Source organism: Dioscorea cayenensis, chromosome 19, assembly GCF_009730915.1.
Source record: "Dioscorea cayenensis subsp. rotundata cultivar TDr96_F1 chromosome 19, TDr96_F1_v2_PseudoChromosome.rev07_lg8_w22 25.fasta, whole genome shotgun sequence".
NCBI lineage: Eukaryota > Viridiplantae > Streptophyta > Magnoliopsida > Dioscoreales > Dioscoreaceae > Dioscorea > Dioscorea cayenensis.
In genome coordinates, this window is record NC_052489.1 from 29,536,396 (window position 1) to 29,551,435 (window position 15,040).

The 15,040-nt window shown below is 37.5% G+C and overlaps 4 protein-coding genes across 6 annotated transcripts; all 4 read left to right on the plus strand.

Moving 5' to 3' along the window:
* Positions 1–708: 708 nt before the first annotated feature.
* Positions 709–3,322, plus strand: LOC120283456 (dolichyl-diphosphooligosaccharide--protein glycosyltransferase subunit DAD1-like). 2 transcript variants are annotated; one of them, XM_039290153.1, is made up of 6 exons: positions 709–776; positions 1,245–1,346; positions 1,439–1,486; positions 2,706–2,793; positions 2,887–2,930; positions 3,001–3,322. In XM_039290153.1, exons 2-6 carry the CDS (start codon positions 1,263–1,265, stop codon positions 3,082–3,084), a joined length of 348 nt encoding a protein of 115 aa, XP_039146087.1. In that variant the 5' UTR covers positions 709–776; positions 1,245–1,262; the 3' UTR covers positions 3,085–3,322. The 2 variants fall into 2 exon arrangements, with proteins under 2 accessions (XP_039146087.1, XP_039146086.1); XM_039290152.1 differs by having other exon boundaries at positions 764–845.
* A 287-nt stretch (positions 3,323–3,609) lies between these two features.
* On the plus strand, positions 3,610–6,821 carry LOC120249444 (quinone oxidoreductase PIG3-like). 2 transcript variants are annotated; one of them, XM_039257952.1, is made up of 7 exons: positions 3,610–3,697; positions 3,844–4,133; positions 4,256–4,435; positions 5,326–5,407; positions 5,508–5,615; positions 5,694–5,852; positions 6,443–6,821. In XM_039257952.1, exons 2-7 carry the CDS (start codon positions 3,882–3,884, stop codon positions 6,637–6,639), a joined length of 978 nt encoding a protein of 325 aa, XP_039113886.1. In that variant the 5' UTR covers positions 3,610–3,697; positions 3,844–3,881; the 3' UTR covers positions 6,640–6,821. The 2 variants fall into 2 exon arrangements, with proteins under 2 accessions (XP_039113886.1, XP_039113885.1); XM_039257951.1 differs by lacking the exon at positions 3,610–3,697 and having other exon boundaries at positions 3,804–4,133.
* A 255-nt stretch (positions 6,822–7,076) lies between these two features.
* On the plus strand, positions 7,077–10,080 carry LOC120249443 (quinone oxidoreductase PIG3-like). The gene is given in 7 exon segments (XM_039257950.1): positions 7,077–7,389; positions 7,460–7,558; positions 7,560–7,640; positions 8,573–8,654; positions 8,755–8,862; positions 8,940–9,098; positions 9,703–10,080. Coding segments are annotated over 7 exon segments (978 nt in total). The 5' UTR covers positions 7,077–7,137; the 3' UTR covers positions 9,900–10,080.
* Positions 10,081–11,501: 1,421 nt separating this feature from the next.
* LOC120250317 (lysine-specific histone demethylase 1 homolog 2) lies at positions 11,502–14,436 on the plus strand. Its single transcript, XM_039259124.1, has 2 exons — positions 11,502–13,230; positions 13,414–14,436. Exons 1-2 carry the CDS (start codon positions 11,571–11,573, stop codon positions 14,214–14,216), a joined length of 2,463 nt encoding a protein of 820 aa, XP_039115058.1. The 5' UTR covers positions 11,502–11,570; the 3' UTR covers positions 14,217–14,436.
* The last annotated feature ends 604 nt before the right edge of the window (positions 14,437–15,040 follow it).

Genomic DNA, 15,040 nt, shown 5'->3' on the forward strand with positions numbered 1-15,040 from the left:
TTATTCACTGTTTTTATTAGGTTCTCTGAGAAAGATCATATGCTGTACCCCTTACATGGTGCGGGAATTACCATTATGTAATCATGTTTCATGATATGTCATCATGAGTTCACATGGCAGTCCTCATTGCTCGGGTATTAGTTTGTTTTATATGATCTTCCTTTCGTTCTTTTTTACTTGTCATATTTAGGAGCTTTTGTTTGTTCTTTTTTACTTGTTCATTTTAAAATTTTGTGCAATATTAAATAATTTTTTTTCTCAAATTTACTCTTTTAATTTAATGCACTTATACAATTTTCAATAAATTACAATCAATTAAGCATAAAATCATATATTTCACTCAGTGGAATTTTAAATAGGGGTAGTTTTGAAAAGTATATAGATTCTTTTTATAAAATTTAGATTATCAACTAATTTTAATAGATTTTTTTAATCAGTATGAATTAAGTAAAATTAATAAGTAAAAAAAAAAGAGTAAATAGGGCCGCTAAACTATTATTATTGATTAACTCTTGTACCTGTTTTTACACCCCTTAAGTAAGATATGCTTGTTACTTAAAATCTTTCCTTTCACGAAGCTGACCTTGAAAAAAAAAAAAATCATGATTGTATTAAAGTCTCAATTCACAAATTAAAATTTATATGGTTAAATGAGATTTTAGCAGCATCGGATTCGGGTTTGGCTTACTGTTAGATCCGACCCGTTAGCAGCACCGTACTAGAAAGTGGAAACTCCGTAAAACATCGTGGATCTCGTTGTTCTCTCGATCTCCCAGGTGCGTCTTTCTTTGCCCTAGATCTTCCTCCATTTTCTATTTTTCTGGTTCTCTGATCGGAAATTCTAGGTATTGATTCTTAGTTTCCAGTGTTTCTCTTGTAGATTTGGATAACTAATGTTTTGAATTTTGCAGAAAAGAACTTTTTTTCTACTTCGTTCACTAAATGCATTATTGTCAATGGTTATCGTGAATTCTGTTTTCAAAATGGTGTATTTTACTCGTTTCTTCGTTTTCTAGCTTTAATATGATAGAATTGATGTGTTTTTGTTTTTTTTAAAAAAAAAAAATTATGTTTTGGATGTTTATTTTGATGTGTTTCAATCTAAGTTAGAACAGTTCGGAGTTTGGAAGATGAAATGGCGGAAATGCTGGAAAATCAAAGAAGTTTTCTTTGTTTGGGACTTCTTATTCATTTGAATGGACAGTTTGAATGTGGCATATTCATTAAATTTGTTATCTTTGTAGCTAAGAGAACTGTTGATAATGGCGAGGTCAACAGCCAATGATGCTCAAGCTCTTTTTCGATCTCTTCGTTCTGCTTATGCTTCCACACCAACCAATCTTAAAGTAAGTTAATTTTTTTGTTCCCATGATTCTGTTTGTTTCTGGGCGTGATTCGTCTTAACCATAGTTTTTATCTGTTTAAATTGAGTTTGCAGATTATTGATCTCTATGTAGTTTTTGCAGTGACCACCGCCTTAATTCAGGTAAAAGCAAATGCTTTGTTCTTTTACATGGTCAACTTATTTAAGTTTGTTTTAAAGTTTATTTTATTTTTGCTGAGATTATGAAGCTTATGCTTTGCTTCCCTCTCTCTGTTTGACTATTGAAACAAACCATCAGATGTATACACCAATATGTATTTCACTTCATGTGCATTTGATTGGTGTAGTATCTTGTGTGTTGATCACTCCTGAAACCTTTGCAATGTTAGGTGCATTCCAAATGATGTTTCTCCCTGAAATCTATTGTTGGGGATAAAGTTATGATATTGCATCAATTTCTTCACTGTTTGGTTATTGGCCTAAGATAGTTCTACTAGCTCATGCTCTGGCCCATTGATAAGCATTTTTGTGCTATGTCAGCATGTGCAAACAATGTTATTTTGGATGTTTGGAGTTTTAGTCAAGTTAGGCACAATTGATGTTGCGAATAGCTATATGTAGGTGATAGCTATAAATTTTGTGTACAAACACTGAAATGGTCTTGAATCTTGATTAAGGGAAGAAGCTGTCTATTTTTGTCCTTGGCTTTGTTTGTCTTTTCTGCTTATATATTTGTTATGTAGACAGAATTTGTTTTTTTTCTTTTTATTTGGCCATGGGATAGAATGTTGTGTGGGTGACTCTGTAGAGGATGGTTGTACAGTGATCAATGCTACCATCGCTTTCAGATGAGTTTGACTTAGTTGGATTGCATGTCAAGTGAAAGCTCCATCAGGACTTCAACCTTGATGTAACCATCTCATGACATCCTATTTAACTAAAATATGTTCATTGCATTACTGTTGTTTTTGAGACTCTTTTGTTCTGTGAATCTTGTCGCAAATCTTTTGCTTTCTAACTACCCATTCTCTATAAAAGGCTATTTATGTAACAGATCTGTGCATGTGTACTGTCTTTCGAGTAGTTATGTAGGTGTTTTATGTAATTCTATGCATTCTTTACTGCAATTTCTTGTGGTTAATATATAACATTTGGTGACATTATGCTTCTAGATCAAAATCATATTTGATTACTCAGCAAGCTAGCCAGATGTTAGGTCTAGTAACATGTGCGGTTCTAAAATTCTCACGACAGAGAAGTTTGCTGGTGAAGCCCAGATTTGTTTAAGTTTCGCTATGTCATTGATCTTGTTCTTCTTGTTTGATTTAACCATCATCAGTTGATAATGTGATATAATTTTATGTCTATCACGATGTAACAGGTGGTTTACATGGGTATTGTTGGATCATTTCCTTTCAATTCATTCCTGTCGGGTGTGCTTTCTTGTGTAGGAACTGCTGTTCTTGCAGGTAGGAGCTGATGCCCAACTCCATTTTAATTCCTTGTGAAGGTCATTCTACTTCAAAATAATTGATTGGATTATTAAACTTAATTATATGCAGTTTGTCTTCGGATTCAAGTCAACAAAGACAACAAGGAATTCAAGGTTATCTTTAGTAACTATAACCTTTTGGGCCTATGATTTTGTTGTCTCAGTTAAATAATGATCATTGCAGGATTTACCACCGGAGCAGGCATTTGCGGATTTTGTTCTTTGCAATCTTGTGCTTCATTTGGTGATCATGAACTTCCTCGGATAAATACTAATGTGCTGTCATCCCAGAATTTCTCATTTTTGGTGTTGCTATCAAGAAAAACCCTTTAGTTTCCCTAAGTCATGGATTGTCAATCCTAAGGTTCTATTTGAGCTAGCTATCCACATGTAACTTGAACTTCTTCAGTAATTGGATGTGAGACTTAGCAGAGTTATATTTTTTCGGATGGAGTTCAGATATTTATGTTTGAATGGTTAAAGAGATTTCTTGCAGGTCTTTTATATCTTCCATCTTGTTTATTGTTTCAGAGAAACAGCATTCTCGTGCTTAGTCTTCACGGCGTGAAATACATAATATTTTATTTTCGCTATTTATATGTATTAATGTTTTATGCAAAATCTTCAAGAACAATGTCTGAATCTGTTTCTTCTGATGTGCTGTTCCGAGACATGTTAACCCCTTTTTTTCTTGTCTTTTAAGATCATTGAAGTAAACAAATAAACATAAAAAAAATAAAAATAGCCAACAAAGCGGCATATTTTGTTTAAAAAAATTGCAATATCAAGCATTCAAGCCCCAAACACCGCAGAGTGAACCGTAACACTTTCTTGTCATGGTTTTGAGCTTTTTATCAATATTTGCAGTTTTTCTAATCGAAGTTGGTTTGCTCACCTTTTTTTTTTAAATACAATATTGCAAAAATGTTGATTTCATCCAGATGAATATATATATATATATATATTATATAATTTGAAATTAAAAGTAATTAAAAAAAGCCTTCTAATCCCCATTTCCCACGCACAGTGTGAGAGGGCGCGAGACAGATCAGTGTTTCATCGGCGATGAAGGCGATCGTGATAACGAGCCCCGGCGGGCCGGAGGTCCTCCAGCTCCAGGACGTCGAGGATCCCTCCATCAAAGACGACGAGGTTCTCATCCAGGTCGCCGCCACTGCTCTCAACGGCGCAGACCTCAGCCAGCGAATGGGCTCCTACTCTCCTCCCAAGGGCGCCAGCCCATACCTCGGTCTTGAGTGTTCCGGCACCATCCTTGCCGTCGGCTCGTCCGTCCACCGATGGAAACCTGGCGATCAGGCACGCCGATCTCGACTAGGGTTTCTTTTGTGAATTTGTTCTGAAGGAGCTGGTTTTCTGTTTTTTGTTTTTTTTTTTTTTTTTGTTTTTTTGTTTTTTTTTTGTTTTTGGTTTGGTTGTAGGTTTGCGCTCTTCTTAGTGGAGGTGGGTATGCTGAGAAGGTGGCCGTCCCGGTAGGTCAGGTGCTACCCGTGCCTGAAGGCGTCTCTTTGAGGGATGCCGGGGCCTTGCCAGAAGTAGTGTGCACCGTCTGGTCGACGGTGTTCATGATGAGCCACTTGTCACCAGGGGAGTCTTTTCTGGTATATGTTACCTATTTCCTGGACTTTTGAGAATCCTTTGATGCATGCTTAGGGGTTAGAATTGGTGTCTTTTGTAATAATTTTTTATTGTTGATCTTTTATAGTGAATTCAATGTGCTGTTGTGGTGTTGATTCGTCATCTTTTCCTTTTATATGGTTTTCGATTTTGTAATGGTTGGGAAATGCTGAAACTTTACTAGAATTGCATGATTGGATGTGCATTGGTGTTTTAGAATTCTTTTAATCAAAATACTTAATCGCGTTTGTACTTTCCTATTAAATCCTTTTAATCCCATTGCTCGTATATGAAGGAGAGTACAAGTTTTGCGAGGTTTCCTCAAGTGTTGTTTGAAGGAGAGACCCTAATTCCATTTTTATGGTTAAGCAAGCCATGCTGCTTAATCAAGGGAGTAGGTGGCAGTGTAATTGTAACATCAGGGTTGTGTTTCTTATTTGTGGGACGAAACAACATGAATTTTGTAATGTAGATTTAGTTGACATGTTAATGATGGAAGCTTTAATTTGGAAGATGAGTTTTGTTATAAATGTTGGCTTACACAGTATTAATGCTTTAAAAAAATCTTATAGAACCAATTTCAAGAACAGTAAAGGGAATGCTTAATTGCAAGTGGTGTTGGTACTGGTATTTTCGGTTGTGGTTGTTGCAAATGGTATTGGTAGCCTACAAGCTCCTGTCTTTATGGTCATCTTGTTTCTTGTAAAACTAGACGATTTTTGTAATTAGAGAATAAGGAGAGCCATGTTGACAACAAGAAAAATGACTTGCCTCGTCAGTATGCTTATTCCCTCATTGAGGTTAAATTTATTTGGATAAGGATGTTGATAAGTTCTTGACTGAATTCCTATACTGAGCCAGAATTTGTTGTCAGATTCATGGAGGATCAAGTGGAATTGGTACATTTGCTATCCAGATTGCAAAGCACCTTGGAGTGAGGGTATTTGTTACCGCAGGTCAGAGGTTCTGGGAGTAAATGTTATTTATTGTCTTCAAATATGTAGCAGATATTGATAAATTCAACCTTAATATGTTCTAAACAAATCCAAATATCAGGAAATGAAGAGAAACTTGCTGCCTGCAAGAATCTTGGTGCTGATGTATGCATCAATTATAAGACTGAAGATTTTGTTGCTCGAATAAAGGAAGAAACAGGAGGGAAAGGTGGGTCTATGCTAATGATGCTATCATCTCAACTTGCTTCTGTTTGGTATAATATAAGTATTTGGTGTTTTGATGCAGGTGTTGATGTTATATTAGACAATGTTGGTGGCCCTTACTTACAAAGAAATCTTGAAAGCTTAAACATTGGTGGAAGGCTTTTCCTCATTGGTTTCCTAGGAGGTGCAGTGACAGAAGTTAACCTTGCACCTCTGCTAATAAAGCGTCTTACAGTGCAAGGTAATAGATTTTCTCTCTTTTGGTGTTGGGGTTGAAGAAAATACCATCCAACTTGTTGTCCTACTTACAGTTTTGATCTTGTGGTGTAATCTAACTTAAATAGTTAAGTAAGTTGGGTTTCTGAACAAGGTGGCCATTCTTGATTTTTTATTGGCGCTTGTGATTCATGTTCATTTGCCCCATGATTGAAAGTTTGAAACCACAATGATTTCTGGGAAATTGAAGTCTTAGCGTCATATATTCTGCATTGTTTGTTTAAGTGTTATTGTGTTAATGAAATTGGAAAGAAGGGAAGAAACTTGCTAGGATCATATACATGGAGTTACATACAGCATACACCATTGAGCATTTGGAATTTAATGCATGTTTTTTGCTGCTCCATTTCACTTCTATGAAAAGATGGACACTGAGCATAGTATTGTAAACTGCTGAGATGGTGATGATTCACAAACCACATCCTGTAAATTTGGGGATAGCCTTTAGAGGACGTTTCAATAACATTGGTTGTTATACATTGACATAGAGATTTGTGTATCACTCATTTGTTCTTAATCTTCAGTTTAGTCTCAAATCCAGTTCTTTTTGTGCAGCTGCTGGGTTGCGGAGTAGGAGCCCCGAAAACAAGGTGGAAATAGTGAAGGAGGTGGAGAAGCATGTCTGGCCAGCAATAGCTGCCAGCAAAGTGAAGCCTGTGATCTATAAGTCTCTACCATTATCTGAAGCAGCAGAGGGTCACAGGCTTATGGAAAGCAGCATTCACATTGGCAAGATAATTCTTATCCCCTGATTTGCAAAACAAAGCTAGTACTGTATCTGTTTGGCAGAGTGCTTGTGCGAGTGTTGTGTATAGTGTATATCCATTTAACAATTTGATGATCCTCATTTGGTGGTGTGCCTGGATGTTTATAGACAACCAGATCAATGCCTTGAGTATTTTCCTATAAAATGATGATTGTTGTTGTTTGCTCACATTCATCTTCAAGCTGTTATAGTCATGGATGAGTTTTACACAAATTTTTAAGACATTCTTCTTTTCATACAGTATATATTTTTTACTAATTAAACATCAGAAAAACAGTTTTGTTGTTTTATTTTTCTTTCTTTTTGTTTTTACTCAAGTAACAATATTGCAAAAACGTTGATTTCATCTAGATGAATATGTATATATATATATATATTATATAATTTGAATTTAAAAGTAATAAAAAAAGGGCCTTTTAACCCCCATTTTCAACGCACAGTCACAGTGTGAGAGCGCGCGAGAGATATCAGCGTTTCATCGGCGATGAAGGCGATCGTGATAACGAGCCCCGGCGGGCCGGAGGTCCTCCAGCTTCAGGACGTCGAGGATCCCTCCATCAGAGACGACGAGGTTCTCATCCAGGTCGCCGCCACCGCTCTCAACCGCGCGGACGTCAGCCAGCGAATGGGCTCCTACCCTCCTCCCAAGGGCGCCAGCCCATACCCCGGTCTTGAGTGTTCCGGCACCATCCTTGCCGTCGGCTCTTCAGTTCACCGATGGAAGCCTGGCGATCAGGCACGTCGATCTTGACGAAACACACACTAGGGTTTCTTGTGTATTTGTTCTAAAGGAGCTGTTTTTTTAGGTTTGTGCTCTTCTTAGTGGAGGTGGGTATGCTGAGAAGGTGGCCGTCCCTGAAGGTCAGGTGCTTCCCGTGCCTGAAGGCGTCTCTTTGAGGGATGCCGGGAACCTTGCCAGAAGTAGTGTGCACCGTCTGGTCGACGGTGTTCATGATGAGCCGCTTGTCACCAGGGGAGTCTTTTCTGGTATATGTTACCTATTTCCTGGACTTTTGAGAATTCTTTGATACATGCTTAAGGGTTAGTATCGGTGTCTTTTGTAATCATTTCTTATTGTTGATTTATTAGTGAATTCAGTGAGCTGTTGTGGTGTTGATTCGTAGTCTTTTCCTTTTATATGGTTCTCCATTTTGTGATGGTTGGAAAATGCTGAAACTTTACTAGAATCGCATGATTGGATGTGCGTTGTTGTTTTAGAATTCTTTTAATCAAAATGCTTATTTGTGTTTGTACTTTCTTATTAAATCCTTTCAATCCCATTGCTCGTATATGAAGGAGAGTACAAGTTTTGCGAGGTTTTCTCAGTGTTGTTTGAAGGAGAGATCCTAACTCCATATTCGTTGTCAAGCAAGCTATGCTGCTTAATTAAGGGAGTAGGTGGCAGTGTAATTGTAACATCAGGGTTGTGTTTCTTATATGTGGAATGAAACAACACGAATTTTGGAATTGAGATTCAGTTGACATGTTAATGATGAAAGCTTTGATTTGGAAGATTAGTTTTGTTATAAATGTTGGCTTACACAGTATTAATGCTTTAAAAAAAATCTTAGAGAACCAATTTCAAGAAAAGTAAAGGGAATGCTTTATAGCAAATGGTATTGGTATTGGTGTTTTTGGTTGTGGTTGTCGTAAATGTTATTGGTTGCCTACAAGCTCCTGTCTTTACAGTCATCTTGTTTCTTGTAAAACTAAAAGATTGCCACAGTCATCTTGTTTCTTGCAAAACTAAAAGATTGCCTTATTTAGAGAATAAGGAGAGCCATGTTGACCACTAGAAAAATGACTTGCCTGGTAAATATGCTTATCCAATATCCCCTCATTGAGGTTAAATTTATTTGGATAAGGATGTTGATAAGTTATTGACTGAATTCCTATACTGAGCCATAATTTGTTGTCAGATTCATGGGGGATCAAGTGGAATTGGTACGTTTGCTATCCAGATTGCAAAGCACCTTGGAGTGAGGGTATTTGTTACTGCAGGTCAGAGGTTCTGGGAGTAAATGTTATTTATTGTCTTCAAATCTGTAGCAGATATTGATAAATTCAACCTTAATATGTTCTAAACAAATCCAAATATCAGGAAATGAAGAGAAACTTGCTGCCTGCAAGAATCTTGGTGCTGATGTATGTATCAATTATAAGACTGAAGATTTTGTTGCCCGAATAAAGGAAGAAACAGGAGGGAAAGGTGGGTCTACACTGATGATGCTATCATCTCAACTTGCTTCTGTTTGGCATAATATAAGTTTTGGTGTTTCGATGCAGGTGTTGATGTTATATTAGACAATGTTGGTGGCCCTTACTTACAAAGAAATCTTGACAGCTTAAACATTGGTGGAAGGCTTTTCCTCATTGGTTTCCTAGGAGGTGCAGTAACAAATGTTAACCTTGCACCTCTGCTTATAAAGCGTCTTACAGTGCAAGGTAATAGACTTTCTCTCTTTTGGTGTTGGGGTTGAAGAAGATACCATCCAACTTGTTGTCCTACTTGGTCTTGTGTAATCTAACTTAAATAGTTAAGTATGTTGGGTTTCTGAACAAAGAGGCCATTCTTGATTGTTTATATGCGCATGTGATTCAAGTTCATTTGCCCCATGATTGAAAATTTGAAACCCCAATGATTTCTGGGAAATTGAAGTCGCAGCGTCATATATTCTGCATTGTTTGTTTAAGTTTTATTGTGTTAATGAAATTGGAAAGAAGGGAAGAAACTAGCTAGAATCATATACATCAAGATCCATGCTGCATGCAGCATGCACCATTGAGCATTTGAGCATACACCATTGAGCATTTGGAATTTAATGCATGTTTTTCGCTGCTCCATTTCACTTCTATGAAAACACACTGAGCATAGTATTGCAAGCTGTTGAGATGGTGATGGTTCACAAACCATATCATGTAAATTTGGGGATATCCTTTAGAGGAGGTTTCAATAACATAGGTTGCTATGCATTGACATAGAGATTTGTGTATCACTCATTTGTTCTTAATCTTCAGTTTAGTCTCAAATCCAGTTCTTTTTGTGCAGCTGCTGGGCTGCGGAGTAGAAGCCCCGAAAACAAGGCGGAAATCGTGAAGGAGGTGGAGAAGCATGTCTGGCCAGCAATAGCTGCCGGCAAAGTGAAGCCTGTGATCTATAAGTCTCTACCATTATCTGAAGCAGCAGAGGGTCACAGGCTTATGGAAAGCAGCATTCACATCGGCAAGATACTTCTTATCTCCTGAATTGCAAAATAAAGCTAGTATTGTATCTGTTTGGCAGAGTGCTTGTCCAAGTGTTCTGTACATCCATTTAACAATTTGTTGATCCTCTTTTGGTGGTGTGCCTGGATGTTTATAGACAACCACATCAATGGCTTTAGTATTTTCATATAAAATGATGATTGTTGTTGTTTGCTGACATTCATCTTCAAGCTGTTATAGTCATGGATGAGTTTTACACAAAATTTAACATATTCTTCTTTTTCAAACAGTATATATTTACTAATAAAACATCAGAAAGCAGTTCTGGTGTTTTATTTTTCATTCTTTCTGTTTTTATTCAAGCAACACTCTGGCGAGCAAAACTTGTGTGAAGAGCATACTTCTGTTTGTATCACCTTCTCCAATTGATAATTTTTTGAAGTATTGGCAGAATTTTTAGTTTTTTTTACTTTTTTTATTTCTATAAATCAGTCCAAATATGCCCCTTTATTTCATAAAATACTCATATCAAATGTTGAATGCTTATTTAAAAAAAAAATGGATGCAAAATAATCACTTCTTTTGTTATTTTAATAAATAAGCTAAAAATTACCTAAAAGCATTTTATTATTTATTAGTGTTTGTTTACATACAAAAGCTTGAAATTATATAAAAGGATAAGAACAATATAGAAATACTCCCAGACTTTCAGCAAGTAAGCATTTATCACATTTAAGAGAGGTTACTACCAAAACTTAATTAATTAAGAAATTAAATTTCCAATTGATATTTATCACAACTTTAACTGAATAGCTTACTATCATTGAGTCAATGAGATAATTGCCTCTTTGTTTGATCACATACAAATCAATGTTAAAATAAAACAAATTCAAGTTCAAAATTTTAATACTGTCAAAGTTATCAATATGCAAAAATTACATTTAATTAAGAAAATCACAATGTTTTTGGGAAAATTATAGAGAAGTTATTTTTGGAGGAAACTCTTTAAGGTAGGGAGTGTTATACTGACTCTAGATTATAGATTTAGTGAAATAAATTTATTAATTATGAAAAATTAATAAAAATTACAGAAATAACAATTGAATAATAACCTTAATGTTGCAGAGTTATTTCTGTTTGTTCCAATTTTACATTTACTAAATGATTCTCAAAGCACTTTCTTTCAAGTTGTATTTAATTGCAGATTAATCAGACCCAATTAAAGTAGAAATTAAAACACATAAACACACATTTATAAGTAAATAAATCAACCATCAACTTCCAATCACAACTCATTTCAGAAAACTTAAAGATTGATCTTTAAAAAAAAAAATAAATAAATAAACAATTGCTGACCATCCTGATTACAGCTCCATTCTATATTATAAAATCAGCAAAAAGTTTTCTCATCTTTCCAAAACATATTATATAATTAATCACTACTAATTAACAGTTAAAAATCCTCAACACATTGAATCTGCAGAACTTGGGCAATCATTTTAAAAATTATACTCAACAATTCATGCACATAAAGTTATAAACATGCATCAAATAAAAAGTTAAAAACCCATAATTAATACATTAAAATATTTGATTCCTCAAATTAAATATATATATATAAAAATCTAAATTAGTAAATCCAAGTTTCCTAAAAAAGGAATTTTTATAATATATAATTTTTTAAAAATTTTTAGTTCAAATGCATCTCTTCATATGATACCAACGAAGGAGGCAAAGGGCTTCATTAGAGGGCGCGATGGCGCTACATCCTTTCAAAGTTCCAGTCACCGCCCTTTACGGTTACCGCACCCTTTCTCTTCCTCATCTCTCCAACCCTTGGAATGCTCATCCATGGATCCCGCTGCCGCTCCTCACCGCCGACCTCGCCGCGCGGCCGCCTCCAAAACCCGCAACTACTCCGAGGACCTCGTCGATGACCTGCTCCTCGGCCAACTCGGTCCCGTGCGGAAGCGCCAGAGAAACGCTGCGGATCATCAGCGTGAGACCGAGACTGAGGCTATGATTGCGCTCTCTCTTGGTTTCCCTATCGATGCTCTTCTCGACTCTGAACTCCGCTCCGATGTGCTCCCCCGCCCGGATGACCAGAACGCTTACATCGTTATCCGCAACCACATCCTCGCCCGGTGGCGTTCCTCTGTTCGCTCGTTTCTCTCCGTTGACAACGTCCGTGAGACGGTGGAGCAGCGTTGCGCGCCTCTCATCGCCTCTGCTTATCGTTTCCTCTCTGAGAACGGGTATATCAACTTCGGCGTGTCCCCTGCCCTCCGGCCCCGGTTGTCCGATGACCACGAGGGTGGGTCTGTCATCATTATTGGGGCGGGTCTTGCAGGGCTTGCCGCTGCTCGGCAGCTTCTAGGGTTTGGGTTTAGAGTTTTGGTTCTTGAAGGTCGTGATCGGCCGGGAGGTAGGGTTTACACGGCGAAAATGGGGGAGACTGGGTCTGCTGTGGCTGTTGATCTCGGCGGCAGTGTCATCACTGGGATCCATGCGAACCCGCTTGGGGTTCTTGCGAGGCAGCTTGGAATCCCTCTTCACAAGATCAGAGAAAAGTGTCCCCTTTTCCGGCCAGATGGAGGTAGTGTCGATGAGAAGTTGGACCAGGAGATGGATTTGGTATTCAATAAGCTTCTTGAGAACGCCAGTAAGATCAGGGAGTTGTTGGGAGAGTTTGTGCAAGGGGTCTCACTTGGCTCTGCCGTTGAGAAGTTGCGGAAGCTGTATAATGTGGCCATAAGCCGCAACGAAAGGGAGCTTCTTGATTGGCATCTTGCAAACTTGGAGTATGCCAATGCAGGTTGCCTTTCAGAGCTCTCACTGTTGCATTGGGACCAGGATGACCCCTATGAAATGGGTGGTGACCATTGCTTCCTCGCTGGAGGGAATTGGAAATTGATCAATGCACTCTGTGAGGATGTGCCGGTTCTTTATCAGAAGACTGTTAGGAGGATCAGCTATGGTGAGTCTGGTGTGGAGGTTGTGGTTGAAGGTGGGCAGGAGTTTCGGGCTGATATGGTGCTCTGCACTGTGCCTTTGGGAGTCTTGAAGAGCTCTAGCATTGTTTTTGATCCACCATTGCCTGATAGGAAGCTTGAGGCTATTGAGAGGCTCGGATTTGGATTGTTAAATAAGGTTGCGATGGTCTTTCCTTCTGCCTTTTGGGGAGATGATCTTGATACATTTGGTTGTCTTAACAAGGAGAGAAGCAAGAGAGGGGAATTTTTCCTTTTTTATGGGTATCAAGCTGTGTCTGGAGGTGCTGTCCTCATTGCATTGGTGGCTGGAGAAGCTGCATTAGAATTTGAGCACACTGATCCTGTTGTCATGCTCCATAGAGTCCTGGCTGTTCTTCGAGGTATTTGTTTATATTTATTTGTCAGCTAGCCCAGATTTCGTCATACTGCTTGAATATTCCTTATAAAATCAGCTTTTTCTGGTTACCGCATGCAATGATGCTGTCTAAACAATTTTGTTTAGTTATTTGGCACCAATATGCATGAATTAACTTCAAGTCCTTTTGGCTTTTGTGAATTTGCAGCAATTGCCAAGCGGAGAAATATTGTCGTGCCTGACCCTATCCAAACCATTTGTACTAGATGGGGAAGTGATCCACTTTGTCATGGCTCGTATTCTCATGTCAGGGTAGGCTCTTCAGGTGATGATTATGATATTCTTGCTGAAAATGTAAATGAGCGGCTATTTTTTGCCGGAGAGGCCACAACTAGGCAATACCCAGCGACAATGCATGGTGCTTTTTTGAGTGGCTTAAGAGAAGCAGCTTGCATTTTTCATGCCTCAAGGAGTAGGATGTTTGTGAATGAGGATGCTAAAGCATGCTCTCAGAAGAACTTGAAATTATGCGGAGACCTTCTTGCGGAGCTATTTAGGGATCCTGATTTAGCATTTGGAAACTTCTCTTTTGTGTTTGATTCATTATCAATGGAGAATCCAAAAGCAATGGGGCTAATGAAGGTTACCTTGAACGACCGCATGAAGAATTGTTCAGGAAATGGCTTAGCGGAGAAAAATCAATCCACTGATCGAGAATTGGAAACTTTGCAACTGTATGCTATTTTGTCTCTAGAGCAAGCATGCCAAATGCAGACGATGAGTGAGGATGACAAAAGCAGATTATCATTGGCATGCAAAAAGTTCGATTTAAAGCTTATGGGATTTAGCAGCACATGTGCTGTAGGTAACTCTTTAATCACTAGCATTTCCAATGGACGGAAAGGTAGAAATAGGCACCGGCAGTCTGGGCTAAAAAACCATGGTCTTAAAAATGTACCCATCCAAAATGGTTCTTCATTTGTGCCTACTAACTCTCTTGTAAAACCATGATCCTTAGGCATTGAGTGTTTGACTAACTTCGTAATTCATGATAAGCATCTCATAGATCCATTCCTTGTTTTTTTCCGTCTGTTAATTTTTAGGTTAGTGCAGAAAATTCCAATTTTGGAACCAATAAGGACTAGCATAGTTTCGGCATGCACATCAGAATATTCCTGTCGATGTTCATGTGTAAATACATTTGCTATTAATAGCAATGATGTTAATGTTCTCTTGGGCATTATCTTCAAATGAATGAATGCTTATTCTAGCAATTTTTCCCGCTCAATTACACTCTATTTTCAAATATTTGTACAAAGCTTACTGCTTTATTAAATGCAATTTATTCTTTAAGAATTCTTATGTGCTATAGATCACTTTAAATTAGTTATGTACTAATAAATGCTGATGGCATTTTAATTCTTTTGAGTTAATACAGTGGTGGGTACATGCACATAGTGCCAGTGTGACAGTGTTTGTGTTTCTTTAATAGCTTGTTGTTTTGTTTGGTTATCATTATTTTTGTTAGATGCAAACCAAGCATATTGTTTGGTCCGATTCAAGTCAATAGCTCAAGTTGATTGGATGAGAAATCCATGTTTATGTATTCAAATTCATATTTTTCAAGTTAACTAATATGAGACTATTAATTACTCTAACATGTTTACTTGATATGTGTTGATCTGGCTCCATGCAACCCAAAAGTTTAAGCTAATAGAGAAATCTAGGTTTATTTATTCAAATCCATTTTTTCTAAATTAACCAATTTGGGACTATTAGTTACTATAGATTTTTTTTTCTTTTTCTGCTACATTCATTGTGCGTGCATGCTTGCT

What these genes read in the sequence shown, in the direction of transcription:
- LOC120283456 (XM_039290153.1), top strand. Translation starts at nt 1,263, where the DNA reads ATGGCGAGGTCAACAGCCAATGATGCTCAAGCTCTTTTTCGATCTCTT. An exon ending in TGACCACCGCCTTAATTCAG is followed by an intron (nt 1,487 to 2,705) that starts GTAAAAGCAAAT and finishes ACGATGTAACAG; the next exon opens with GTGGTTTACATGGGTATTGT. An exon ending in AAGACAACAAGGAATTCAAG is followed by an intron (nt 2,931 to 3,000) that starts GTTATCTTTAGT and finishes TGATCATTGCAG; the next exon opens with GATTTACCACCGGAGCAGGC.
- LOC120249444 (XM_039257952.1), top strand. Translation starts at nt 3,882, where the DNA reads ATGAAGGCGATCGTGATAACGAGCCCCGGCGGGCCGGAGGTCCTCCAG. An exon ending in CACCAGGGGAGTCTTTTCTG is followed by an intron (nt 4,436 to 5,325) that starts GTATATGTTACC and finishes ATTTGTTGTCAG; the next exon opens with ATTCATGGAGGATCAAGTGG. An exon ending in GGAAGAAACAGGAGGGAAAG is followed by an intron (nt 5,616 to 5,693) that starts GTGGGTCTATGC and finishes GTTTTGATGCAG; the next exon opens with GTGTTGATGTTATATTAGAC.
- LOC120250317 (XM_039259124.1), top strand. Translation starts at nt 11,571, where the DNA reads ATGATACCAACGAAGGAGGCAAAGGGCTTCATTAGAGGGCGCGATGGC. An exon ending in AGTCCTGGCTGTTCTTCGAG is followed by an intron (nt 13,231 to 13,413) that starts GTATTTGTTTAT and finishes GTGAATTTGCAG; the next exon opens with CAATTGCCAAGCGGAGAAAT.